This window comes from Maylandia zebra, linkage group LG18 (assembly GCF_041146795.1).
Source record: "Maylandia zebra isolate NMK-2024a linkage group LG18, Mzebra_GT3a, whole genome shotgun sequence".
Classification (NCBI taxonomy): domain Eukaryota; kingdom Metazoa; phylum Chordata; class Actinopteri; order Cichliformes; family Cichlidae; genus Maylandia; species Maylandia zebra.
Window position 1 is genome coordinate 12,439,208 of NC_135184.1, and position 26,765 is coordinate 12,465,972.

At 39.1% G+C, this 26,765-nt stretch overlaps 1 protein-coding gene across 3 annotated transcripts in view; it reads left to right on the forward strand.

Annotated features, from left to right (window-relative positions):
• Positions 1-1,283: 1,283 nt before the first annotated feature.
• LOC101479351 (myosin IXb) overlaps positions 1,284-26,765 on the forward strand; it is a 31,632-nt gene continuing 6,150 nt past the window's right edge. Inside the window, exons 1-27 of one of the 3 annotated variants that reach the window (XM_004555337.3) lie at positions 1,284-1,718; positions 1,918-2,758; positions 10,078-10,172; positions 10,336-10,398; positions 10,580-10,679; positions 12,845-12,945; positions 13,952-14,075; positions 14,296-14,385; positions 15,192-15,308; positions 15,586-15,720; positions 16,102-16,223; positions 17,896-18,037; positions 18,263-18,452; positions 18,663-18,732; positions 18,947-19,069; positions 19,147-19,186; positions 19,292-19,414; positions 19,592-19,672; positions 19,773-19,883; positions 20,002-20,124; positions 20,378-20,527; positions 20,706-20,848; positions 21,380-21,703; positions 23,985-24,063; positions 24,298-24,489; positions 26,421-26,506; positions 26,616-26,695. In XM_004555337.3, the coding sequence (XP_004555394.1) occupies positions 1,979-2,758; positions 10,078-10,172; positions 10,336-10,398; positions 10,580-10,679; positions 12,845-12,945; positions 13,952-14,075; positions 14,296-14,385; positions 15,192-15,308; positions 15,586-15,720; positions 16,102-16,223; positions 17,896-18,037; positions 18,263-18,452; positions 18,663-18,732; positions 18,947-19,069; positions 19,147-19,186; positions 19,292-19,414; positions 19,592-19,672; positions 19,773-19,883; positions 20,002-20,124; positions 20,378-20,527; positions 20,706-20,848; positions 21,380-21,703; positions 23,985-24,063; positions 24,298-24,489; positions 26,421-26,506; positions 26,616-26,695 (3,784 nt within the window). In that variant the 5' untranslated portion in view covers positions 1,284-1,718; positions 1,918-1,978. The remainder of the gene's footprint in view (positions 1,719-1,917; positions 2,759-10,077; positions 10,173-10,335; positions 10,399-10,579; positions 10,680-12,844; positions 12,946-13,951; positions 14,076-14,295; positions 14,386-15,191; positions 15,309-15,585; positions 15,721-16,101; positions 16,224-17,895; positions 18,038-18,262; positions 18,453-18,662; positions 18,733-18,946; positions 19,070-19,146; positions 19,187-19,291; positions 19,415-19,591; positions 19,673-19,772; positions 19,884-20,001; positions 20,125-20,377; positions 20,528-20,705; positions 20,849-21,379; positions 21,704-23,984; positions 24,064-24,297; positions 24,490-26,420; positions 26,507-26,615; positions 26,696-26,765) is intronic. The other 2 variants (XM_004555335.5, XM_004555336.5) reach the window with 2 other exon arrangements.

Below are 26,765 nucleotides of genomic sequence, written 5' to 3' on the forward strand. Positions count from 1 at the left end.
CTCGCCTGAAAGCTCTCAGACAGTACTTCTGAAATTGTTCAAATATCTTTAAGACCCACACAGATGCAATCATCAGTATTTTGTAATACGGGTTGAATAAATGGACACATTTGAGGAGAGAAAACAATTTCTGGGGTGGCCTAAACCCTGTTGGTGGCAGCTAAAGCTGTTTTTGCCTTATATACACTGTGTTTCCATGTATGTTTGCTCATGTTACAATAAATCAGCGCACCTATTTCTCATTTTCACAGGAAAATATGAAGAAATGAGAGGTCACTCAAGACTTTTTCACAGTACTATATATACAAACAATAAAACACTCCTTACTCACTGCTCAGTCAGTAAAATGAAATAAAGTATCATATAAAGTTTAGCTTTTTCTAACAGGTTACTACTTCTAATGAAATATTGTGACATTATTCCTTTGACTTTTATTGTTAGGACATGGTGTGCGTTCTTCCACTTCTGCATATGTTTTTATGTCTAACTTATGCGTAAAATAGCCTGATTCAAAAGGCTAAAAAAAAATCTTTGGTTTACTACCAAACTACGGCATTAGTTCTCAAGGGACACCTAAGACATCCTTCATTTAATCAGTGACTGAGTACCACAAAGATACTCTCTATTTAAACTAGCCTAGTCAGCTAGTTTAAATAGAGACTCAAACTTAATGTCAGACATCAGCAGCCATTTACACAATCAGTAGTTCTCTTTAGCTAGATCAGACTCCCACAAACATTAGCAGCAGCAGCTTTAATTATGTCCTTTTCATCTAATTCTAATCCTATTATTGGTGTTTTCAAACATTAAAAATGTGCTTCAGAAAGTTTTTTTAAAAGAAATTTGATTTTTAAGGGCCTGAGCAGGTAAATAAGGAGCAGTGATAGGTATGTTGATGGCATAATGTAAAAAGTTTTTTGGGTTTTTTTATTTAATGTGAAAAGAATATTAAAATTATTTTAGGACTAGACACGTACAGACGGCATTAATGAAATGTGTTAGTGATTTCCTAATCCAAGTGAAAACAGAAACATTCTGTAAAAGACAATAAGGAGTGTAAATACAGTAGATATGATTGGTTACTGGTTTTAAAAATACATTTAAAAAGTGGTGTTAGTTGGTTGTAATACTCCAATTCTCCACTAGGTGGAGCTGAAACCCCACGCTCACCTGTGCACACAAATTGGGGCAATTAAAGTTCTCATTCAGTCTGTTAACGTAACTTCTTCTGTGGTTTTCTTTCTTTCTTTATTTGGTGATGCTTTTGTTTCTTTGCTGTTATTCAAAGATAAATATTTTACAGGTCAGTGACGTACGAAAACATCGACGGGCGTGTTGCTGTTCGTGTGTGTGTGTGTGTGTGTGTGTGTGTAGAAATGTAGGAAGTAACGTTAACCTAACTTTCGGACCAGGACGACGCGGAGACGTAAATCCTGAGTTTCTGAACGAAGTTGTGATTTCTAGGAGGAAGGACGACGCCGACCTGCTGGGAAATTATTCTGTCTTCATTTGAAAGTCTCTCTTAACAGTTTCTTGGCTCGCTTTTACTTTAACACTCAGGTGAAGGTAGTTTTTTTGTTTGTTTATTTATTCCTCCTTAAAAGTAGTGTGTTAGGAGTCGGTTAGCGCCAAACGGAGGTGCAGAGATCTTCGTCTTCCCGCGGCTCTCAGCGCCTTTTCTGCTTTTAAAAGATGAAATGAGAGGTTTTGCTCAAAAGGTGAGGCTCGTTTTGGCATTTTAATTCTTTAGTGCTGTTTACCTGTGCGGCTGTTTACTTGGGAATTTAGATGGGAATAGTGGGAACTTAAACACTGCTGTTTGTCCTTCTTTTCCTGATTTTAAGTGTGTGTGTGTGTGTGTGTGTGTGTGTGTGTGTGTGTGTGTGTGTGTGTGTGTGTGTGTGTGCGCTTACACAGCGGACCCCTGCTGAGGTTTTGGAGCAGTGAGTTATGCTGAGGACTGTCTCTGACTGTCAGGATGAGCACTACAGATGGATCTGGGGCCCTAGAGTATGATGAAGAGGCCCGTGTTGTGCAGATTTACCCCAGGGTGTCGTATGACACAGCTGCCTACTGTCCCCTGCAGATCAGTGTTGGGGACACCGTGGCGTTGGTCATCCACAATGCTGTGGTTACTCTGGACCTGGACCCCAACCAGGCATACGACCTGCTGGAGGTGAGGAAGAGCGGGGGAAAGGAGAGGCCGCTGGAGGCAGGGGACTCCCCTTTGGAGCGAGTCCTGCTGTGGCCCAGAGAGGTGCAGAAGTGGCACCCTCAGAGCAAAGGGTACTACTTCATCCTGCAGCAGCAGCAGGTCAACAATGGAGGGTGCAGAACAGAGATCTGCACAGGGGAGTGTGATGACCTCTGCAGCCTCTCCACACTGACCGAGGAGAATGTTCTGGAGGTTTTACGCCAACGCTTCTACAAGCACAAAATCTACACCTACGCCAACAAGATCCTCATCGCCATCAATCCCAATAAGTTCCTGCCTGTTTACTACAACCCCATGTACGTCAAAATGTACGAGAACCAGCCACTGGGAAAACTGAGTCCTCACATTTTTGCCATCGCCGACGTGACCTTCCGCGCTATGCTGAACAGGCAGGCTAACCAGTGTATTGTGATAACTGGTGAGAGTGGCTCAGGGAAGACTGAAAGCAGCAGTTATCTCATTCATTGCTTGACTTCACTCAGCCAGAACATGTACTCCAGCGGGCTGGAAAGGACCATCCTCGGGTCCGGGCCGGTGTTGGAGGTAGGTCACTGTTATGTGATGCTGCTCAAACCACTGATGTAAAAAAAAAAAAAAAAAAAAATTCAAAATAAAAGTTGGAGCAGTCCAGAGTTTGCCCCCCCTCAAAAGAGGCAGAGGCAACAAGATACCAGAGCTTCTCACATAGCACAACATCTGATAAAAATCACCTTCGATTGTTATCATTTAGGTGTAGAAACACTGAAGAATTCACATTGTTGCCTCCTGAGTCACCAAAACAGTTCACCAAGTCGACTGTTTCCAACTGCCACAAACATTTTTCACAGCGTCTCTATTACCTGTTAAATATCACTGCAAACTGAATGAGCTAAACCCACGATTGAAAAAAATCAGTTCTTGCTTTGTGACATTTGACAAAACACTCAACCTTTTCTTTAAAAGAGAGGTGATTTCCTGGTATGAGAAATTATCACTTTAGATTTTAGATCTTGCAGATAGCAGCACACCCATCTACCTCTCTGGGTTTTTTTTTTCTTTCTTTTACTGAAAACATATTTTCAGTATTTCTACCTGTAACCCCAATTTTCTCTCTTTCTCTCCCTCTTTTTTTTCTTCACCAGCACATACTGCAAACCCCAAATAACATTTTAAGTTTTGTTGAAACATATTAGTTTTGGTTAATTTTTCGAACAGGTGTGTCAAACTTGTTTTAGTTTATGGGTCACACATTGCTTGAGCTGACGGTACAGTGGGGCAAACCAGTAAAACCACTGTAACATACACTAAATAAAAAAGATAAAAGAAGTGCAAAAAAAAGTACATTCAAAACCTCCACCTGGGCCATGGCCAAGCCCTTAGAAAGCTGCAGCTATACACCAGACATCAGACGGATTAACAGCATGGAATGTCTTAACAAATGTGGGGAAACGGTTAAATCTATACAGCTTGACACTACTTTCATTAGACTACATTGCACTGTGGTTTGTAAACTGTAAAGTCATAAAACCTTCAGATCAATGGCATTTTTGCCATTGATGGTGGTGTAGTGGTTAGCACTGTCACCAAAGAGAGTGGCTCAGCGTGGTTTACCTGGGGTTCCTGATTCCTCTGTGTGGAGTCCGTTTCACGTGTAACTAAATGCCCGCATTCACCAAGTGTTATTTGGCACAGATTTTCACACTGGGTGCCCTTTCTAACATGTCCACGATACAGGGATTTGTGTTTTCTCCCGGTCTCAAACCAAGATTTCTTGTATATTATCCGAATGTGTTAGCTGCTACACTGTGGAGTAGGGCTGCCACACACGATTATTTTGATAGTCGACTAGTCACCCATCATTTTTGCGATTAGTCAACTGATCAGATAATGCGTAAAACATACATCTTATTGCACCAGCATGCATCTTCTCTTATATAACTATCATTAGCTTACAGTTTAAGGTATGTGCTAACTAAAAATAAAGACAAGATGATCGTTTATTAAACTTTTAATGAAATTAGCAGATTGTCTCGGTTGAGTTTAATAAAGTCAGCCAGCTACTCCTTGCTATCCAAAATGTAACAGGACGTTGGAGTAAATTCTCGATCATCTCACACTTCTGTTAAATCAGTTGTCTGTTTGACGTTTATCCTACTGCTTTCGGATCTTACAAAGCTTCAAACGACGCGTCGACTACTAAAATAATTGGTCGTCAATGATTTTGATTGATTTTGTAACCAGTTGGGAAGTGGTTCCTGGCAGTTGCAAAGTGAAATTGGAGGACAAAGGGGTGCTTCACTGAAAACTTCTGTGATTGGTTTGGTAGCTAGCAGACTATCGCAGGCACCAATAGATGTCGACTTGTCAGTTTTTGTGCTATTTGTTCAAGTTTCACCTCAGCTTGCAGCATAATCAAGCATTTGCAGGCCTGCAAGTTTGACAATTTTGGTTTTTACAGAGTGATTATGTCATCTCACTAGCAGACTAATGTTGATCATTTGATTCTGCTGCTGTGAGTGACGTGACTAAAGCAGAAAGATTGCTTCAAGCTGAGGTCTGACTTGTGCTGATATGAGTTTTCTGATAGATGAGGGTGATTTTTGTTTTCTTATCCTTTTTTAGACATGCAAATGAAATGCAGAATGTTCCAAATAGTGAAACCACTGACTAGTAACTTCCTGCAGCAGAAACCTCAGCTTAATCAAGAAAAACCACAAAAAAATTCAGCTCTAAAGGAAGCTCCTGTAATCATTTACCAGTGAAAAGCTCTGAAGAGCTATTAATACCATCACATTAGAATAGGAAAACAAATGAGCTTTGCTTTTTTTGTTTGTGATCTATTTGTTTTGCAAACATGTCTCACATCAGGACATCATGACATCTCACATCAGGATTTACATGAAGCTCAAACAATTTCCCAAAATCTGAAGGCACCAGAAAGTAAAGCAAAGTCTGCCGGCTGGGAATTCCCACTTCTTTTTTTGTTTTGTTTTTTTACCCACCGCTGTAGTTTCACTGTAGTCTGTGTTGTTTCTATCACACCATCGTCATGCTACAGTGTCCGTGTAAATGAGTAACGACACATTTCCCACTTGCTTTCTGTTTCATTTGCCTGTTGCACAATTGCACAGTGCATGACAGAGAGCAGACATGAAACTAGGCCAGATGCTTTTCCTCTTTTAAACTTATCTAAGTGTGTGTTGTATTTGCTCAAGGACTGAGAGGAGTTCGCTGACTTGGTGACAGAGATTTGCTTAAATCTCTCCCAGCTACCAAAATGTGTAAGAATGCTCTGTTTGAGTTTATGTACAGGCTTTATCTCTCTGTTGGTACAGCAACTAACCTCATACAAAGGATATCATCCCACTTTGTTTCCGATTATGCACGCACACATACATTCACACACCCACATGCAAACACAATCCCAAAGGACCAGCTTTTCACTGGACAGTTGCTAAATATGGATTCTTCTTCGCTCTAAACAAGTTGAGCGAGTTTCTCCTTCCAACAGGTTGCAGCATAAATATTTTTCCTGTTAGCTGAGCTTTACCTCCTTTTATAGTGTGTTGTGCTCTGTTCCCAAAAAGCTTATGGGGAATCGCCGATTTAGCTGCGTGGTTTATTTAGTATATCTTTATTTGTGTTTACTGTGGTTTATCTGTTGTATTTTATTTCTTTATTTTTTTTAACCAGCAAAATGTTGAACAATTTTTACTGATGTCTGAGTTGTCATGCCACAGTGTTTACCACAGAAAGTCTGGCCTTGCAGCATGAAATAGGCACTCTTGTAGCAATCAGGATCAGTTGACGTTAATCTCTTTCGGGGGGGGGGGGGTTATTGTCGTGTAGTTAAGCCACTGGGATTTCCTTGTATGCATGAGTCACGCCTCAAGACTTGTTCCTTTTTTATCTAAAATCTGAAAATATTGGGCCTTCTGTTTTTTCCCTGTAACTTTCAGTGTTATCTCAACTGTTGTTGGCACGTAGTGGAAAGTACACCTAGCTTTGATCTTTCTGATGCTAGGAAACGGCTACTGACTTCAGACTATTTGCAGTCTTTAGTCCGCAGATGACGACACCTTGCATTATCCAGAAATGGTGAATGATTGATTGGGTAGGTATTGGTGATCAGGAATGAGATTGCTGAGCTCCACTGGGAGGATTTGCAGGGTGTTGTCTTGAAGGGAATGAAACAGAGTAGAGAAAAGAAACAGGAACGTGTCAGAACGTGCTTGGGCAGGCCTGCTGCTAAACATAAAGAACAAAGTATAAATCACTTTTCTCTCTCTCTGTATCCCTCTGCTCTCTAATAAAGGCACTCTTTCAATCCATGCCCCTGGTTAGTTTAATCCGTGGATCATGGATTTTCACAAGTCGACATATCGAAGGAGATTACAGATTATTTGAAGCTGTTCTCTGTCCCATTTTCCCCTTTTCCGCCTTCAGCATTCCACAGTCCATTTGGCACCAGTTCCATTACTTATTTTGATTTGCAAGTCAGCAACTGCGACATTTAGGTGTTCACTGGTAAACATGAGCTAAGCCAACCATTCCTAGTGTGGGAATTGGCCCCCAAAAAAGGAGAAGTTAAATGAGCAGGATTTCGAGAGCGTTTAGATGATGTGCTTGATGTATTTTACATGATGAACGTGTCTGTCTGTCTCAGTGTTTGTTTCTTTGCCCAAGTCTTGGTCTAGGACAATCAAACGTGACAAAAATGTATCTCAGGCCCCTGATGGTTATTAACTATATCAGACATTATCATGTCATTGTGTTGCCTAGCAATCACCTAGCATTATGATTATATTAGCAGCATGATAGCATTTATGTACCTATAGCAATAAAAGCACCAAACCATTTTTTTTATTGTCATGACAGTAACCTCTCACCTGTACTGTCAAAAGCCAAATCATGCAAGCTTAAAGCAACATGCTAGGTGATTTTTTTTTTTTATTCTTTTACATATAACCATCCTCTACCACACTTTTCTTTTTTCTTTTTTTCTTTCTTTTTGCTTTAGTTAGTGTGATTACGTATATTAGTTTGCTAACAGAACAAATAAGTCAAACAGTACTGTATTATGCAAATGCATTAGTCAAATAAAACAAGACAGAACATTGCTGCTGTTGATATAATATTCATATTCAAATCAGCGGTGAAAGGTGTCGCAGACTGTCTGCACACAAGCTGGAGAACCACAAAATTTAATGAAAGAACAAAATAACTACTCCAAAATCGGAGGAATTTTTTGACATTAATGCCACATTTTTTTGTGTATTAGCAACTTTATTTTTATTGTCATCAATTATAATTTCATTTCCAATTTTTTTGTTTTTAATCAGGATCTCCATCAGCTTCAGTCTAAGCTGATCTACCTGGGATCTGTACACACACCATCCAACAGCCACGGCACATAAACATGAAAGAAGCAGGTTCCTCTTACACAAGCAGCATTGAGTTTCATAGACACAACAATAAGAAATTATTAAAAAAAAAAACACCTGCATTAGAGTCAATGCATAATCACTCTACAGACATAACGTATTCTCCAGTATAATTTCTATTTCATTATATCACTGCATGTCCCATTTACGTATTTATACTTTGCACTCATATTCACACAGCACATATACATCCTGTCTCCATCAACTGTCTTCTGTATTCAGATAACTTTAGTTACAGTTCTTGCTGGTTTTGGTAATACTGCTTTAAATTGTGAATGGGCTGATAGTCGGTCCAACAGTGAGCCGGCCCAATTTACCATGAACTTTCTTTGAAAAGGACCAGAACAGATAACACGACACGGCATTTAAAACCTGTTTCATAATCTTAGCACTGCTTGAAAAATAATAAACTATAAAATATATTAAAATTTATCACTGAAATTTTCTTCTTCTTCTTTCATGAAGAATAGAAAACAGCTTATTTTTTACATTTGCATGTCCTCAATGTGAAAAAAAAAGTTCCCCATTATAACTTCTTTCACTTCTGGTATTTCCCACTATGGTAATTGCTTTTTCTCAAGGCTAATTCATAGAGACCAACCTCACAAGCATCTACATATCTACCTGAATTAGTACCTCCATTATCTTTGGGTCTATAAAGGACCTCCATCTTTTTTCTGCATATCATGGGTTCTCTGAGTTTTGACGAGTGAGTGCACATTTCCAGCATGTGATTGAGGATGGGAGAGGAAGAATACCTGGTCTTTGTTATGTTCACAGATTGGTGGTTTACTGTGATGACTGTGATTTTTGTTCTGGTTTTCTTTACACCATCTGCGTTTGTCAGTGTTGTGATGGTTAAGTTAAAATTGTTACCCGTGTTTGAGGGAGCTGCTCGTTACACTGAGTCTTGATCCCAGTATAAAGTCTTTTTATTTATACTTTATACTGCATACCAGCTATCTTTTTGTCTCTCCACATACCTTTTATTTTTTCCCAGCTGCATCCACCAACATTATTTAGTTGCCTTTATTCTTTATGTGAAATTGATTCATCTGAAATTTAAAAGGAAATTTGATAGTCTGTCGAAATTTACATGGGTGTAATTTTGAGAACTTTTCAGTGATTTTTAAAGTTGTTCCTCCTGGCATGTGATCAGAGCCGTGTGCGTATCTAGCTCACTGTCTGCACCGCTGCTCTGACCTGTTAGGACATGACCGTCAGCCGAGCAGATAAAGAAGGGGTGTTAGTTTAGCACCTGGGCCTGATTAGGAAAAACTATTTAATCACTACCCAAAAAAATGCAGACAATTACCTTTCTTTGAGTGTGAAGAAGCGTAATCAATTCCCGTAAACATCGCCCATTACAACAAAACCTGAACAGCCTGAGGTTCCTAAGAAAGAGCAATTGAGTCATGACTTTTTAATGTCACAGTCATCATGCTAAAAATACAGTGACACAGACAATTTATCATCCTTACTTCAGTGGCAGGGTGGTGACTTTGTCTTTAAAACAGTCAAACTGACCTAAGTGCTCTGATTTGGCTTAAATGAGCAGCCCCCAAAACTTTGCTTTCCTTTTTAGAAAGTTTTCAAATAATCTGGGGGGACAAATTGGACTGTTTGGTAGACAGAATCCATGTGCGTCTCACTCTGTCGCACATGCATGCAAGCTTTAGATGGTTGGCATGGATGAGTCAGCAGCATCTATTAAGTGACAAACAATTATGGGCCTTTATCTGAGACTTTTAATAGCGGGACTAAGAAGAGACCTGATAACCGTGACAGTGGTCATAAAATTCCTTCAAGGAAGGGAAATAAATCTTAGTTTAATTGATAACAAATATAAAAGACAAAAAGACGGTGGTATAAGAACCAGCTGATGTTGAGAATTTTAAAAGGATGCATTAATCAGCGCTTAGCTGATAGGTTTTAGTTTTTGAATAAACATTTGTGAGGTTGAGCAACAGCAGGCAGAAAATACCAGCCAACAAAGAAGGAACTGGGCCTTAAATGACAGCAAATCTCTTTTCTTTCTCTTTTTTGTTTTAGTTTTTATGAACTCATGAGCAAAACACAATTTCAATGAGCTTCTGTTCTCAGTGCTCCTGCTTGTAATAGAGATGAACAGCTGTTAGCGACCTCTCTGAGCAAAACAGGTTAAATATCTGCAGAAAACACAAAAACAGTTTATAAAGTGAAGGTGCTTTTTTGCTTTCCTTTTTGTGTTCACTCCTGATTTATAAGATGTGCACTGAAGCACAACTCATTTACACCAACTCTATCCATGTCATTACATAAAACCGACTAATGGTAACAGTAATCTGCCATCCACAAACCTACATTTACTGTGTTTGGGTGCCAGTGTTTGTGGAAAACATGCCGATGAATTAGTCTGTTTATTTTACTGAAAACTGATGTTCTTTATGTTTTAAACAGGCCTTTGGCAACGCCAAGACCACAAAGAATAACAACTCCAGTCGCTTTGGGAAGTTCATCCAGCTCAACTACCTGGAAAGTGGTGTCATCAGAGGGTAAAGCGCCCTTTATTGTTTTTCTCATGGACCACCTCTGATTGAGTCGTGTCTCTTCAAAGTTAACCGTTTGTTTCATAGTAGTTTTTCTTCCAGTGTCACAAAAGAACAATTGCAGCTTCATGGGTTTTGTTGACGTTCTCTTCCTTTGTCTCTCGTTCAGGGCCGTTATTGAAAAGTACCTACTGGAAAAATGCCGCGTGGTGACCAGAGATAAGAGTGAGAGGTATAAATAAGACTCAAATAGAATACAAGATTCAAACATGTGCAATTTTTAGAAAATCTCTTCTGGCAATAATCATGTTCACACCACTCCCCAGTTTGTACAAGAAACCTTATGTCTACCATAGCCCAATAAAAGCGCTGAGTCATTGGGAAAGTTGAAGTGAAAATTGCTTCTCCTGCAGAAACTTCCATGTGTTCTACTATCTGCTGATGGGCGCGTCCAAAGACGAGCAGGAGGAGCTACATCTTCTAAAGCCACAGGATTATCTCTACCTCAAACAGGTACCTTTGATCCACAGGCTTTACAGCAGCAGTGAGAGAGAAAGTGGAAGACCAGCTTAAATACATGCCATATATAACGTTATCAAATGCGTGAAAACCAGCGAGATATGTTTTATGGAAACAGACCTACAGGGTCTTGAAACTTCTTGGAAGTAAAGAGAAGCCTGTGAAAGCAGCTGCAGTATAATTAATAAACAGATATTCACATGAAGCTAAAAAAAAAAAACTACACTTTAATTGCACTTAACACCACACATGCTTTTCCTCCAAATAATATTACTATATGGAGGACCTAAGAACGTGTCTGACATGTTCGTTACTTTTCCTCACTGACTCTTTTACCCTCGTCTCCCTGTTTATAGATGTAGATTTAACTGAAATTACAGGTTAACCACCTGATAAGAGTGTCTCCTGTTTATTGCATCAACCAGGGAAAATTGATATTCCCATTTATATTTTTTAATTTTTTATCAGCTTTTATATTTTAATGATGGTAAACATTTGTTTTTATATGTTTTCCTTATTATAGTCATGTGACATTCATCTGTCGTGTGTCATAGCCAGCAGCCCATAACTTGAAAGGAAGGTGACTGGATTTTGTGGCAACATTGACTCATACTATGTCACCACACAATGCAACAGTAACTGCAATGCTACAAACTGGAGTAAAAGTAATCCAATTCAGTTTCATTTCTATAGCAACAACAGCAATAGCTATCTGTAGGGGCTGAAAACATGCCTTCTATGTGAGGATGAAGAGGAACCATAACCCTAAAAAGAGCCCCTGGTACACCACCAACCTGTTCATGTCTCTAATTGTTTTTCCTCTCGTGGCGACACACCCACTGAGGAACAAACGCTGGGTAATGGCGATTCTGTTTTGAGACATGTTAAGCTAGAGACACCAGCCGTAGTGAATTGTCGTTTAAGAACCAGACAGTGAAGGGACTTGAACCTGCTGGCCAACGATAAACATAAATGTTGTGTCAGTGTAGATGTGTATGTATGCTTTACCTGAGGTTGTTCATTATGCAGCTGCTGTACAGGAAATAAACATCTGTTCACGTAAAGCTGAAAAACTGCACTTTTAACTGAAACACTGCCTGTGCTTCTCCACTAAATTACATTATTAAATGCAGGACTTAAGAACAAGTCTGGCATGTTTGTTTATTTTTCACTGACTCTTTTACCATTGTCTCCCTGTTTATAGATGTAGATTTAACTAAAATTACAGTTTAACCACCTGAAAAGAGTGCTTGTACACTCAGACATGCGCAGACTGTTTTCCTTTGTGGTGATGAAAGGAAATGCTGGGCTGGCATGTAAAAGGGCATTTATTCTTCCAGGACCTGAAGCTCAGTAAAGGACCTCTCCAACAGCCAAACCCATGACATGACATTGACCAATAAGATGAAAGGAAGAAAAATCTGGTCAAAATTTGTACTTGTAACTCTAAACTTGCACACAAGCAAAGGGACTTGAGCGCAGAGTTTTACAGGTAGTTTTTTGCTTTCTGTGTGCAACCTGTGCGACCTTAACGAAAAAATTTTAAAGTTGTGTAAATATTTTTTACAAACAAAAATCTTTTTTACACGCACACAAATTCTCATCTAAAGATGCACAAACATCAAATTTTCAGATATTTTGGTTTACAAGGTTACAAAACTCAGTTCACAAATACGCATTTGATTTAGAAGTACAAATTATTTATTACCACAATTTGAGCCCATAGTGCAGCAGCTTGTATTCTGCCAGTGTATACATCTGCCACTGCTCTCGTGTTCTTTCCTCTAATAGTTCGTTCACTGTGAAGACGCGATCACTGCTGAAGTCTTGTACGTATCAGAAAAAGCGACTTTTGCTCAGTATTTCAAGTCCAACATGATCAGCTCAGTTTCACTCATGAAGACGTGCCAGTGCACAAGTATACATGGAAACAACAGCGTTACCCACTGCAATACAGACTCTATACCTGTGCATGCGCACATAAAAATCCACACAGAAAGCATTTGATCTCAGCGTTACTGAGTTAAACCAAACATACAGGTTTGTGCATTCCTCAGTTTGCATGTTCTTGCATGATGCAGTGTGTGGATTCTTATATAACTACATCCATAAACATCTGTCTTTGCTTAACATGTATTTGTGTTCTGCATGTTCCACAGGAAGACCTGCTTTTAGACGATCAGGAGAAACTTGGGCAAGAGTACAAGAGGCTCCATCAAGCTATGGAGATGGTTGGGTTCCTGCCCTCCACTAAGAAACAGTATGTATGATAATGATAGAAAGAGCTAAAATGCTACAGACTAGAATAAAAGTTATACTATACTAGTGTCAGTAACAGGTCAGAGCTTGTCCGAAAGCACCTGGCAGCCTCGGGACAAGGCATATGCAGAAAAGCAAAAACAACATAGTTTGTATGCTGTTCAGGTTGGTTTCCCTGACAAAAAAACACCCACAGCAATTCATAGTTTGAAAAGGTGGGAAGTTTAAAAAACAAAAGTAGTAATAAAGGGTTTTATAGATTTGGTCATGATTTTTTTTTTTTATATTGAAGGAGGTGCAGACTTACACATGCAGCTTGCTTTTAAGCTTTTTTCTTTTAAGATAATGTGAAGCACTGGATGTCCCAAAAGGCAGCACTGATATATTTAGAGCAACAAAACAATGTTAAATATGCCACCAGTTCATCAGTGATGTGTGGATGCGATTGAGGGGGGGAAAAAAGTTTAAACAGTAATGTAAAAGTAATTGTGTGTCCTTTGGCTGTCTCATTTGGTCTTGGGCACAACTAGATTAACTTTGCATGGTTCACAGTTTTAAGTAATCCGTATTTAGCTCATACGTTTGTTTTGTGGGTTTTGCTGAGATGACTACATTGAAGATGTTGCCAGTGTCATTTAGAGCAATCTGAGGTTTTAAGGAACACTGACCACCTTTAATATGAACACTTAAAAAGTAAAAAAACCAATGAATTTTCTTCTACTTATTTAATTAAAGGGGCGGAGGCCTGGTGCCTGCCCCAAGACAGGCCCTTGGGTTTGAATCCATCTGTGTGGACTTTGCATGTTGTCTCCAGGTGCTCCAGCCTCCTCCCACAATCCATTCAGGTCTTTGGACTGTGGGAGGAAGCAGACGAGGATGAATAGACAGATTATATTACGGATACAGATTATATTGAAATTGAAATTCTGTGATATTATATGACAAAGTGGACATTTGGTTCATACATTTGATAAGATTAACTGACTGTGTTTGTGTCCAATGTGCAGCATATTTTCCATCCTCTCCGCCATCCTCCACTTGGGTAACGTCACATTCACTCAGTCAGACGACCCTCCGCGTTTGGAGGTTGGACCTCCTGAAGTCTTGTCTATACTGTCAGACCTGTTGAAGGTATGATCAGAAACAGCCGATTTAGTGTTACTGCAGTGTACTGCGTACTGCTACATTTGTAATGGTCACTTGAAAGGGTCCAGTTAAGTTCCAGAGAAAATGAAAACTAAACTGCGTCAGTGTGGTTTGTAAATAAACATGTCTCAGTCTGTAATTTTAGTGGCATTTGCAGAAGATTGAAGAAATGCCTCAATACTTATGTATTTCTTTTTATTTCCAGGTGGAAGAGGAATCACTGGTGAATACTTTGATCAAGAGAAAAATGATAACTGCCAGCTTCACCATAGCTTTACCGTACACGCTAGATGAGGTAGTTTAAATGTTAACTTGATCTTTAATTTTACAAGTCAACTTTTATTGCCTTCTTCCTACATTAACGTCACATTTTAATCATCAGCTATATAGAAGAGAGAGATGATGTCACTCAGTAGTTGGTTAGTTTCTTTTTAGGAAGCCTCAAGCCTCAGCATGTTCAGCGTCATCATCAAGATGACTAGACTCTGTGTATGGAAAAAAAAAATTCCAAAATTAGTCTCCATTCTGATTCTTACATGAACCAAGATTTACAAAACAAAACAAAACTCATGAGGAAAAGTGTTGCTAAGATTATAGATCAAGGGGCTTGAGCCCTGTTTCTCTCATAGACTTTTATAGAATTAAACCCCTAAAACAGCGGTCCCCAATATTTTCATGGACCGTCCTTTAATGTGTAGCAGATAAATACAACAATACGACCAAGACAAAAACTGTGGTGTTTTGTAACTATAATAATAAACGCGAATTCAGTGTGTAATTGTGTAACTTTATTAGCAGCGTCCATAGTACCAGTTGAAAACACGCCTCAACCACATTCCATAACAAGGTATAGACACCGCAACATTAGTGATTCAGCAATTCCAAGATGAGCAATCATTTGCTGTTGGTTACTATCACTGCAATTAGGGGAGGCTTTTTCCCAAACTCTGGGAACGAGCAGGCAAGTTAAAGCCGTACAGAAGAGGCATGTAAACACATCAGGGTAGAAAGGGAACACTCCCTTTTTACACTGAAAAACGAGTTTTGACACTCGTGATGCTAATATTATGTGACTGTAATGTTATGCTCCTGTGCTTTCAGGCCGTCGCAATGCGAGACTCCATGGCCCAATCTTTATACGGCGCTCTGTTTGACTGGATCATCCTTCACATCAACCATGCGACCATGAACAGACGAGACATGGAGGAGTCCATCTCAGTGAGTCGCATGATTCAATATAATAACGATATAATTGAGATGAAAAGCCTTTCCTTACTTTTCCATGTCCAAATTCATTCCTGCCAGGCTGCTTCACTTTAGATTCATTTAGTTGGTTTTTTTTATACGATTAGATTCAAATAAATCCATTAATATATGTGTGCTTTTTTTTTTTTTTTTTTTTTAATGGAACAGGTCTGTGTAATATTTAGCTCATAAATTAACACTTTTGAGTATGGTGCCTTTGAATTTGTCTGCATTGCTGTTTTGTTTTTAGTGTTTGTCCATCGGTGTCCTGGATATGTTTGGCTTTGAAAACCTCCAGTCAAACAGTTTTGAGCAGCTGTGCATCAACTACGCCAACGAGACACTGCAATGTTACATCAACCACAACATCTTCAGGCTTGAGCAAGTAGGTTTATTTATACACATTTACAACAAGAAAAAGTTCTTTTCATTATTATAACTGGACACACCATACACGTGCGCTTAACTGGCAAGTTCTGAAATACGTTCTTCTTCACAGCTTTTCACGCACATATTGGCATGTTTTACAACATACACTCAATGGCCACATTTTTTTCTGTTTTTCTCTTTTCTTTACTTTCAAATCAAAGAACATTGAGCAATCAGACAACAAATTGAATATGTGCAATAAATTGAAATTTGCGGATAGTAAATTTCATTTTACTATCATTGCAACACTGTGTTACTAACGGCATTCTTGAGCTTGGAAGACTGATTCACAGTAACACATGACATGATTGCGTAAATATGTTGTGATAAATGCCAGGAGGAGTTTGTGGAAGAGGGCATTGTCTGGAAAAACATCGAGTTCAGCGACAACAGCGACTGCGTTCAGCTGTTCGACAAGAAGTCGATCGGACTCTTCGACCTGCTGGAGAAGGAGAGCAAGTAAGTGAACTCATACTACTGTAGACCTTATTAATTTAATTTTCATCTATATATATATATTTTTTTTAATTCAGTTTCCATAGTTCATTTGCTTGTTGAAATTATTTTTTTGTTACATAAAAATGTCTAATTAGTTCAGGTGTTCGTTTTACACTCTAATTAGACTGTCAAGACACAGAAAATGTTTCAGTACTTAAAGCCACCTCAGGCTGGCTGTGTAGGGAAAATAAACTATGACATGTTTTTTAAAAAAATATTGTTTGTTAGTTTTTTTTTGTTTGTTTGGTGTTTTTTTGTACTTTCGCTAAAATGTATTTTAAAACTAGTGTGAAATCTTAGTTTAGTTTTTGTTAATATTTTGGGGGGGGTTAAAGAAACAAATAAAATTTACATTATTGAAACTATTTAATTGTTTAATTACAAGGTAATGTAGTTAAAATAGAAATTTTGTATTAATGAATAGCCTATAATGACAATTATAACTTCGGTGAGGACATACTTTATACTTTAGTTATGTATTAGCAGACGAGTTAAACTTTTTGCCTTTTGCATCAGTTCATTTGTTACCAAAAATATACTGAAATCAAAGAAGTATCCGAGAGCACAAACCTCCAGCGAGGCAGCTCACATTCTGGGCAGTTTTAATTTTATTTTGCACATATTCAGATTGTTTTGTTTCATTTTTGTTTTTCTTCACACTTTAAGAAGTTTTTAGTGCAGTAAAAACAAGTTCAGACGGGCTTTTATTTGACCTGGTGAAAGACACATTGATATACATGACATAATTCTGTGTGTAATCATTGTTTTTGGGTTTTTTTTAATGCGGCTGTAGTTCATGTGTAGCGTTCATTTAATTGTAGTAAAATTCATTCAAGTGTTCAGTAATTAATATTAATTGAAGTTTGTTTTGGTTTAAAACAGGTTGTACACGTATTCAAATGGTTATATATTTAAATGATTGTAACCTGTTACTGTAATGAGAAAAAAAATCAAGTACACTTGCATTAGAACAGACTGTAATTAATCTTTTATGAACGCTCAAATTAAAAAGGAGTTAAATAAAAATTCAGTTTGAATTATTTTTCGGGCAAATCACAGCTAATAACAGGTAGAGATGATTCAGTTCATCACAGTATACTTTCTGTATTGTCAGTCTAGTAAATATGCCAGAGCCAACTCTTCTTTTTAAAATGTAATTATTTCTCTATGTAACGTCAGTTTAAAAAAAACAAAAACCACTATGGGATGAAATGATTTTTTTTATTTATTTTTGAGGTTGCCTTTATCTCGTCTTACCATTGTTTAGTCGTACATTTATTCCATATGTCAGCGGTCCCCAACCCCCAGGAGTCGTTTGGTGCTGGGCTGCGAGAGTTGAGGCTTTCAGGTCTTCAGGGTTTTTATTGTTTTTTATCTTTTTTTTAGTGTGTTTTTATTTTTTATTTATTTATTTAATTTTTTTTGCGTTTTTTATCGTTAACTCCGTTTTCCTGGGTCTTTTCCTGGGTGTTATCAATAAATCTTCTTTTTTGGGTTATTTTTGTTGTTGTATTTATCTGCGACACCTTAAAAGCCGGTCCGTAAAAATACTGTTGGACATAAACTGGTCCGTGGCCCAAAAAAGGCTGGTGCCTTATGTCATGTATTTTTCTTTCTCACTGTGTTTCTTCAGCCTCACCGAGGCCACAGACAAGAGTCTGCTGGTAAAGATAAAGAAGCAGCATCAGGACAACCCATACTTCAAACCATCTCCACACACAGAGCCAACTTTTGTGATTCAACACTTTGCTGGGAGGGTTAAATATCACATCAAGGTGGAGTAAAATTCTTCTTCTTTTTTTTGGCTTTGCAGTAACCTTGTTTGATAAGGAAGTGTGGGGGAAAAAAACTCTTTGCAGCCAAGTAAATCATTAATTCCCTCCACAGAGAAAACTGTGGAAGCATTGTTAGTTTTTAGTGTCAGACACATGTGTAAACACTGCGAAGGCTGTGAACCACACACGGTTGTGTACTGATCATTACTATTTCTCATTCATTAGGACTTCAGAAAGAAAAACACAGAACACATGCGTCCTGATGTCATATCACTTCTACGGAGCAGTGAGCGCTCCTTCATCCATCACTTGGTTGCTTCCAGCCCGGAAGCACAGTTCAGATGGGGTGTCCTCCGAGCAGCCATCCGCATCCTCACAGTATTCAAGAACCTGGGACGTCGACGGGAAGAATTAAGTGGGTAGTTTAGTTATGGTTGACAGTTATCTAAAAAAAAAAAAGAGAGAGAAAAGTGAATTTCCTTTGTAGGACAACATTGGCACCTTTGTTTGACTTTCTTTCCTTAATGAGTTTGTCAGCCTTTATCAAGACAGTCGAGTTTCTTTATGTGAAATGTTTCTCATTTTTGTTATAATGTACAACTAGCTTGCTTTACTGTCGCCACAGCTGCTGCAAGGCGGAAGTCTTTTAAAGAGATACTAGATAAGCGCCGGAGTACTTTGACTCAACTATCCAGGTAAATATAACACACAAGTACATGAATGGCACATATTGGGAATTGGTCTCGATGCAGACACCAACAAGATATATGTCGTTTAGCACTGGATGATGAATAAAAAGCTTAACATCCAGTGAGTTAAGTTTCACATGGTCATATAAGCAAAAAACAAAACATAACATAAGAACGGTTCTGTGCTGATAAAGTTAAAGAGGTTCTCTCATTCTTGCAGTACCAGCACGAGTCTGGATTTCTCCTTTGATCACTCTGATGAACGACCAGTTGATGTATTTGATTTTTTGGCCATGGGTCACGACCAAACCAGCCAGCCCGTCTGCTGTACTGTGCAGAAAAGGTGAGCTTGCTTTTGGTTAAACAGTTATATTATATATAACAGTTTTTCATAATCCTCTTTCTGTCTGTTTTCTGCAGGAGAACTAAAAGCGGTCGACAGAAGCAGATTATCCCAAAGGTAAAGCCTCATAACTCATGGATGTTAACTGATTCTTTATCAATAGTCTTTGATTTTGTTTTAGAGTCAGGAAGCTCACAGTTATATTTATGTTTTATCAAACAGAACCTTGTTGATTTGCGTTCTCTCCGACACATTATTGGTCTCACGGGGCACGACCTAACCAGCAAATCCATCTTCCATCCTCACCGAAAATCAAATCCTTCTACAGTAGGCTCTCAGTTCCAGGTTTGTCTTCAGCATAACATCTAAAATATCCCTGGTGTGGAAACATTTTAATACTATGTCATTCTTAACGGTGATATACTCAAGTGACACCCTATCAGAAAGGCTTAAAAACTCTGTTGCCGTTTAAGATGAAGTACTTTAATGAAAACTTGCTCACTGTTTGTATGCTTCTTGCAGGCATCACTCACAACTCTGATGGACAGAATTGCAAAAGCCGAGCCTTTCTTCATTTTCTGTGTGCGCGCCAATGCTGAAAAGGTAATCTGTGAATCTGTGGCATCATCATTATGAAGTTTATATGTTTCACTGAATAAGAAACTTCATCATTTTTTTTTTTTTTTTTTGTTTATTTAAACAGAAGGAGCTGTGCTTTGATGATAAACTTGTCCTAAACCAAATCAGGTATACAGGCTTACTGCAGATAGTTCACATCCAGAAGTCTGGCTACAGTGCCAAATACACATTTGAGGTGGGCACTCGTTTTAATGTGATTCTACTTATAAATGTATATAAATAATCATCCTCAGGAAAGGAACAACTGATTCATTCATTTTCATCTTCTGATGCTGTTTTTCTCTCAATGGCAGGAATTTGTTGAGAAGTTTAGGATTTTGTTTCCACAAGGAACTGCTGCAACTCCAGCGCACATCACGGCACTGTTTGAGTGGATGGCTTTGGATAAGAAGACCTACCAAATAGGAAAAACAAAGGTAGATCACAATATCGCTTTTCAAACCAATCAGCCCCATATTAAATTGCCTCTGGTCTCCCTTTAAAAGCGTTCGTTAATAACTACAATTTCAGAATTACAATAATACATTTTAGAATTCTGACGCAAGTAAACTAATAAACACGCATAAATGTCAGAGAAGCAGGGTGTGTGTGTGCTAAAATCTAGAGAAGAGTTAACTGCACAAATGTGTCTGCATTTATTATATGTATGGCATCTTCTTATCTACTCAGGTTTTCCTTAAGGAAAAGCAACGGCAACTGCTTCAAGACACACTCAACAAAGAAGTGATGCGCCGCATCATCACCCTGCAGCGCTGGTTCCGCACGTGCCTCATAAGGTTCCACTTTCTGCACAAAAGAGATGCTACAATGATCATACAGGTGCAGCACTTTTGTTTATGCTCACTGCTAAACAAAAACAAAAAACTCTGAGGCTGAGCCAGTAAGATTTGGGTCACTTAGGCTCTTTTTTTTTTCTTGCTGTGCCAGTAACTGAAAATGTTCCTCAAAGTCAAAAACATACTTGATTAGGGCTAAAATAGTATTTATGCTCTTACAGAGGAGATGGCGTCAGTTTTCTCTGACCCAAAATCGAACCGCTACATTGATGCAGGCAGCATGGAGGACGTCCATGGAGGCATCCAAACACACGGTGTGGAAGCAGGATGATGGCGGCTCCAAAGACCGGGGCGGACGGGAAAGGTACTGATGTGGCTGAAGTGCATTACAGGAGTAACAGCTCTTGTAGTTATTATTCAGATATGCCATTACTCGGGTTGTGAGCATTACACTGATTGATCTCTTTGAATTGATGATGTATCCCACACTAAGTGCATTAGGCTCATTTATCTGGCGCAGAGTGCTGCATTCAAGGGCATGCAAGCAAGCAGTAGATGATTTCAGATTAATACTATAAGGAAATATGTGTTTGCTCACAAACACATGCCCTTGACAATCCAGTTTATTTTTAAAGGCATGCATTTATCAGGGTATGTACGCTGAAATGCACCATTTGAAAAATATGCTTGTCAGTGCCCTCTGGTGGCTAAATAATAGTAGGACAAAATAGGATATGTGCTAATCTGCTGTATCTGTGATAGCTTTACGGAAGCAAAATGGTCTCTGGTTTAATAATAAATTTCAGGTAAAATGAGAATTTAGCAGTTAAAAACTGTTAGGATTCATATTCATTTCACTTTTTTCTCTTATCTTTTTCTTTTTTTTTAATAACAGCTTGGAAAAAAGGGAGTTGAAGAGGCAGGAAAAAATGGAGCAGCCTGACCCAGTCAATAGTCTTGCTGTACAGCGGGACAAAGGCAATGAGAAACGTCAAGGCAAATCCCCTCCATCACTCACCAGACCCTTCTCCGTCCCTGTAGATCTAGTTTCCATTAACAATGACTCCACCAGCCACACTAAGGGAAACACACTTCAGCGCTACAAAGATTTCGGGGGATTCAAGGAGAAGGCCGATAGGTGGAAGGACAACAGACATAGTGAAGGAGATTCAGGTTCTGAAGCACTCCGGCAAAGAAATTATAGGAGAAATAAATTTCAGTAAGTTTTTCAACTTCTACAGTCAGTGGTTCTGCTAACATGGCCTCAGAAAAATGTTTTGAATACAGTCCAAGGTCCAAATTTGGGCAACCACCACAGTGCATTTTATTATTGATGTTTTTGAAGTGAAGACTTTGAGCTCACAAAGACTCAAAAGTAAAAGTTTAATAGGATGCCTGTTTCCTCATTCTTCAGTGATCAATTAAGCAGATAAGTGTTTAACTTTTTTTTTTTTTTAGATTTTCACTGAAAATCTGATCGTGAGACTCAGTGAGACGATGATGTAGGTGAAGGAGGCCATTGTTAGGCTGAAAAGAAACCCACCAAGAGATTTTTGAAACTTTAGGCGTGGCCACATTAACAAATCCAATAAATTTTTAAAGAGTAGGGAGTGCAAAGCACACCAAAAGGCCCAAAATGGGAGACACGTTTTTTCCTTAGCTAAGAAAAACCTCACCCAGCAAGTCCAAAACATTCTTTAGCAGGTAGGCGTATCATTGTCAAGGTCTGCAATCAAGAGGCGCCTTCATGAATGTGAATAGGGTGAAGATGAGACAATAGCCGGGAAAATGTCTGGGCGATCGTGGCTCAAGAGTTGGGAGTTCGCCTTGTAATCGGAAGGTTGCCGGTTCGAGCCCCGGCTTGGACAGTCTCGGTCGTTGTGTCCTTGGGCAAGACACTTCACCCGTTGCCTACTGGTGGTGGTCAGAGGGCCCGGTGGCGCCAGTGTCCGGCAGCCTCGCCTCTGTCAGTGCGCCCCAGGGTGGCTGTGGCTACATTGTAGCTTGCCATCACCAGTGTGTGAATGTGTGTGTGAATGGGTGGATGACAGGTTGTGTAAAGCGCTTTGGGGTCCTTAGGGACTAGAAAAGCGCTATACAAATACAGGCCATTTACCATTTTACCATTTACTGCAGCTTTAAAAAAAAAAAAAAAACTTTGCTCAGAAAGTTGAAAGTCACACTAAAGAAGGAGTTCAGTTAAACAGCGAAGAGCTCAGAGAGTCCAAATCTAAATGATTCAGCAAGAAGCTTAATCCCAAAATGAATGTAGGGCGTGCGGTATGACCAAGGTTTTCTGAGTCTGTCTTTGTGGCAGCACAGTGCAAACACGTTTGAGAAAGTGATTAGCTGCATCTCCACTATGTGGTGCAGAGGATGGTCATTATCCACAGCCACAGTTATTTGGATGACCTCCGCATCACCTGACAGAGGAATCCAAACAGTGTGTGGATTCACACTAGATCCAAACACCAGCAGCAAGGACAAATTCCCTTAGTGAGTAATACGGATGCATTTCTGCAGGAAATTATTACGCAATCAACATCCCAGTCTCCCTGAAAAGTCCTGAAGTCATGGAAGGTCACACTGTGGTCCGGGAAGTGAGAGTGTGTCTTCATGAAAAGCGCATCAAACTGCACTCTTTGTTCCCTCTGGTGTTAATCGGCTCACCACAGCTGGTCCATCTTATATTCCACAAAGATCACATGCTCCCCGATGATCGTTAGACCAGCTCCAGATTTCAAATTGCAGCTGGGATTTCAGACTTTGCTCCGGGCAGTCACATCATCATTGATGATCAGGTGTTGGAAGTTCTCTGTCGTTGAGAGTGCAAAGGAAGACAAGTAGTAGGCTTTTAGATCTTGACTTTGAAAGACTGGGGGGAAACAAAAGACAGCCACTTCATTTGCTTGAATGTGAGCCAAAAAAAACAACGTTAGATGGAGATAAAGTTAGTAAAATGAACAAAAAGCACAACAGCAGCAGGTTCTGCCACTTGCTTCCAATGAATGGCGTAATAAAAGCAGAGGGTTTACACTCAGGCAAAGAAAGGCATTAAACTTGATTGGGCTCGCACAGTTCTGGAAAAGAAGACAAAAAATTTTTTTGGACAGATGAAATCACCTGAAATTATGTCAGTTTGTCCAATTACCTTTGAGCCTCTGAAAATGGGGGACTGTCTGTGATTTTGGTTTTTTGGTTTTTTTTTAAAGGCTGTAATTCCTAAACCCTGTACAATAGTACTGGTACAACCCTCGAGTTAAAGCTGCAAGTCTGCACAGTCTGCCTCAAAACTAAAAAGACAAAACTACAAAGATGATACCATTGTCCAAATAGTTATGGGTCTAACTGTATGACATGCTTTCTGTTTAAGCATCTTGAATAAGTATTTCTGCCTTAAGATCCTAAAGTATAGATTCTCATGCTATTAATAATGATTGGAAAGTGTTTTATATTTAGTCAAACAATCACTCATTGCTTTTATTTCCCTCTACAAACAGCACCAAAAAGTCCATGTCTGCAGATGAACTTTCCAAGATCAGCTCATCAGGCTCTGACAGCTCATCTTCAGTCAACGAGGTAACATCAGCTCCTGTATCAGTGATTGACCTAAAAAGTTTAATTTAACCTGTCTTTATTATTTTTGTGCTCTTATTGAGTGATTGTTAGTGTCCTTGCTGCATGTATGATAGTGTTGTAGCTTTGTGTACTGTGAGCTAATGTTACAGTGAAAAACACATGAAAGGAGGCTTCTTGCACATCAAAGGAGGTCTCGCAGACCTCGTACCTCATCACTTTCCCTGGCCCAATTAGGTCAAGGTCCGGGTCCGCAAGCGCAAGAAACACAAGCGGCGCTTAGCCTACGCCCGCAGTGGTTTGATGTGTAACTTTGCTGGCTCCAAGGAAAGCGAGTACTGGAGCTTTCCACTGCCGCCCATAAGTCCCTGTGTGGCCAGTCTGACGAGCTTGGTCAGTAGCGCCGATGTCCGGGACCTCAAATCCAAGGTTGGATATAGGGATTTTTTTGCCAACCAGATCTCTTCTCTGCATGCAACTCTTGCATGTGTATGTACCAAATGGTTGGATAGCTTGGATTGTTCTGGGACTTCTGATTTCTGCTGTGCAGGCCAGGACAGTGAAAAATGGGCTGTTGCTTTCAAGCAGAAGGGAAATATTAAAGCCCGTTTTTAAAGCTCATTTCTGATCTTTCTTGTCTTTCCGACCAAAATGAGGAGAGGGTCAGCAAGGACAGAATATTAGAATATGAAAAGAATATTATTATGTGCTCTGATGTCAGTGTGTTTGGTCACTTCTTGTCGTTATGGTTATGCAACACAAACTAACATACAGTATTTAATAGGCGGCCATTATTAAATCAGTTTTGATTTATTAACTTATCATCAAGTCTTTTTAATTGTGGACTGAAACTTCTATTAATATTTAACTATAAGGAATTGTACATATTAAAGTAACATATGTTCCCCTTGACCCTGATAATGCATATATGCAAATATGACTTGTTGATTTCCTCTTTACAGAGCCATCCTGGTCTATTAACGACTGCTTAACATTAGGGCTGCCACAAAAAGATTATTTTGTTAGTAACCGATTATTTTTGCAATTAGTCGACTAATCAGATCATCATCCATTGGACGTAAAACGTACAGCTTATTGCACCAGCATGCATGTGCTCTTATATAACTATCATTAGCTTACAGCTTGAAGTGTTTAAGGTATGTGCTAACTAAAAATAAAGACAAGATGATAGTTTATTAAACTTTTAATTTTTAAATTTGGAGTAAACTCTCTACCATCTCACACTTCTGTTTAATCGGTTTTCTGTTTGACGTTTATTCAGCTGTGTGAACAATATAACAGTAGTTATAGTATAGATTTGAATGCTCGAGGTGTAAGTGCAGCCACTCAGCCTGTACTGCATGTGTCACAAGTTAAAAGACAAAGGCAGACTATGCTTACAGGATGTGATGTTACAACACTAGTGAAATATTAATGTGTCATATTTCAAACGTATTTCTTTGTTCTAACAAAGAAAATTAAAATCATGATGAACAACAGGAGTAGTGATTACTGTAACTATATCACCAAGTAAACTCGCAACATTTTTAAACATTTTGTTGTTCAGCAGCAACAAGACTGACGGACTGTGTTTGAGGTAATATCACAAATGTCACAGATTTAATATTTGGTGTTTATTTGCTGGCTTGTCGGTAGCGGCCCTTTAAAAGCAAGTCTACCACACATCTATTCGACCAACGCCAGCTGATCTGCGATGCCAGTTAATCTGGAACACCGGCTCTAGTGAGCCTTAACCACCCGGCTAGCTATCGAGCTGGTGGGTAACAGACGTCTCCGAAAACGTCAGGGCACTTTTGCAAATATGTGATGTCTTGATAAATTGGGCAAATATTTGAAGTTTACACAGCTACATTCTCGCCTAAAAATATCTTAAAAGTTTATTTTGTGACCCAAAAAGACACCCGACACAAATCTGGTAAAAGGGAGGACGCATTTGTCGCAGCATTTGGAGGAGTCTTTGAGTTTGGACATCCTTTGTCGCATCGCTGTTACGTAATCGACCTGCAAATGCGACTTCCGAAAGATGCAAAAGACACCTCTGAACTTGGACACAGCTAAGATACCGAAGACTGCTTCTTCTTCTTTGGCGTTTAACGGAAGCTGGTGATGGACTGTCACTATTGTGCTGCAGTTATATCATGTGCATTGGGTGTGGTTTGGTGGAGGCACTTGTAAATTTAAATGTAAGCCTTTAAGATGATATTGGTGCTTGCGCAGCAGGGGAGCACGGTTGGGGGGAAAGGAGTGACTGTCACTTTGGATCAGAACGTGATTTGTTTTGTTGTTGTTGGCTTCTTTACACAATTTGTGCTCCAGTTTTTAAAATCTTTGTGTTTCAGATAACTGATGGCTCAACGTTCTCCCTTCCAATCCACAACACCAATGAGGACAGCATAGGACATCACGACACCAGCACCCCTGATAGGTGAAGCCCTCACTCAGTTAATTTATAAAAATTCAAAATCCAACATTAACGTTCTGTGGTAATTTGATATTCTGCTACATGGAATTTATGCAGGTTGTCTTTTTTGCAGGACTTGGTCTCTCGGTAAATTCCTGAGGAAAATGGCACCCAGAATATCCCCCAGCAGTGAATCTCCAACAGATAAAGCAGGTAACCACAAGTCTGGAAATGCAGATTCAGTGTATTTATATAATGCAACACTGATGACACTTTAATGACT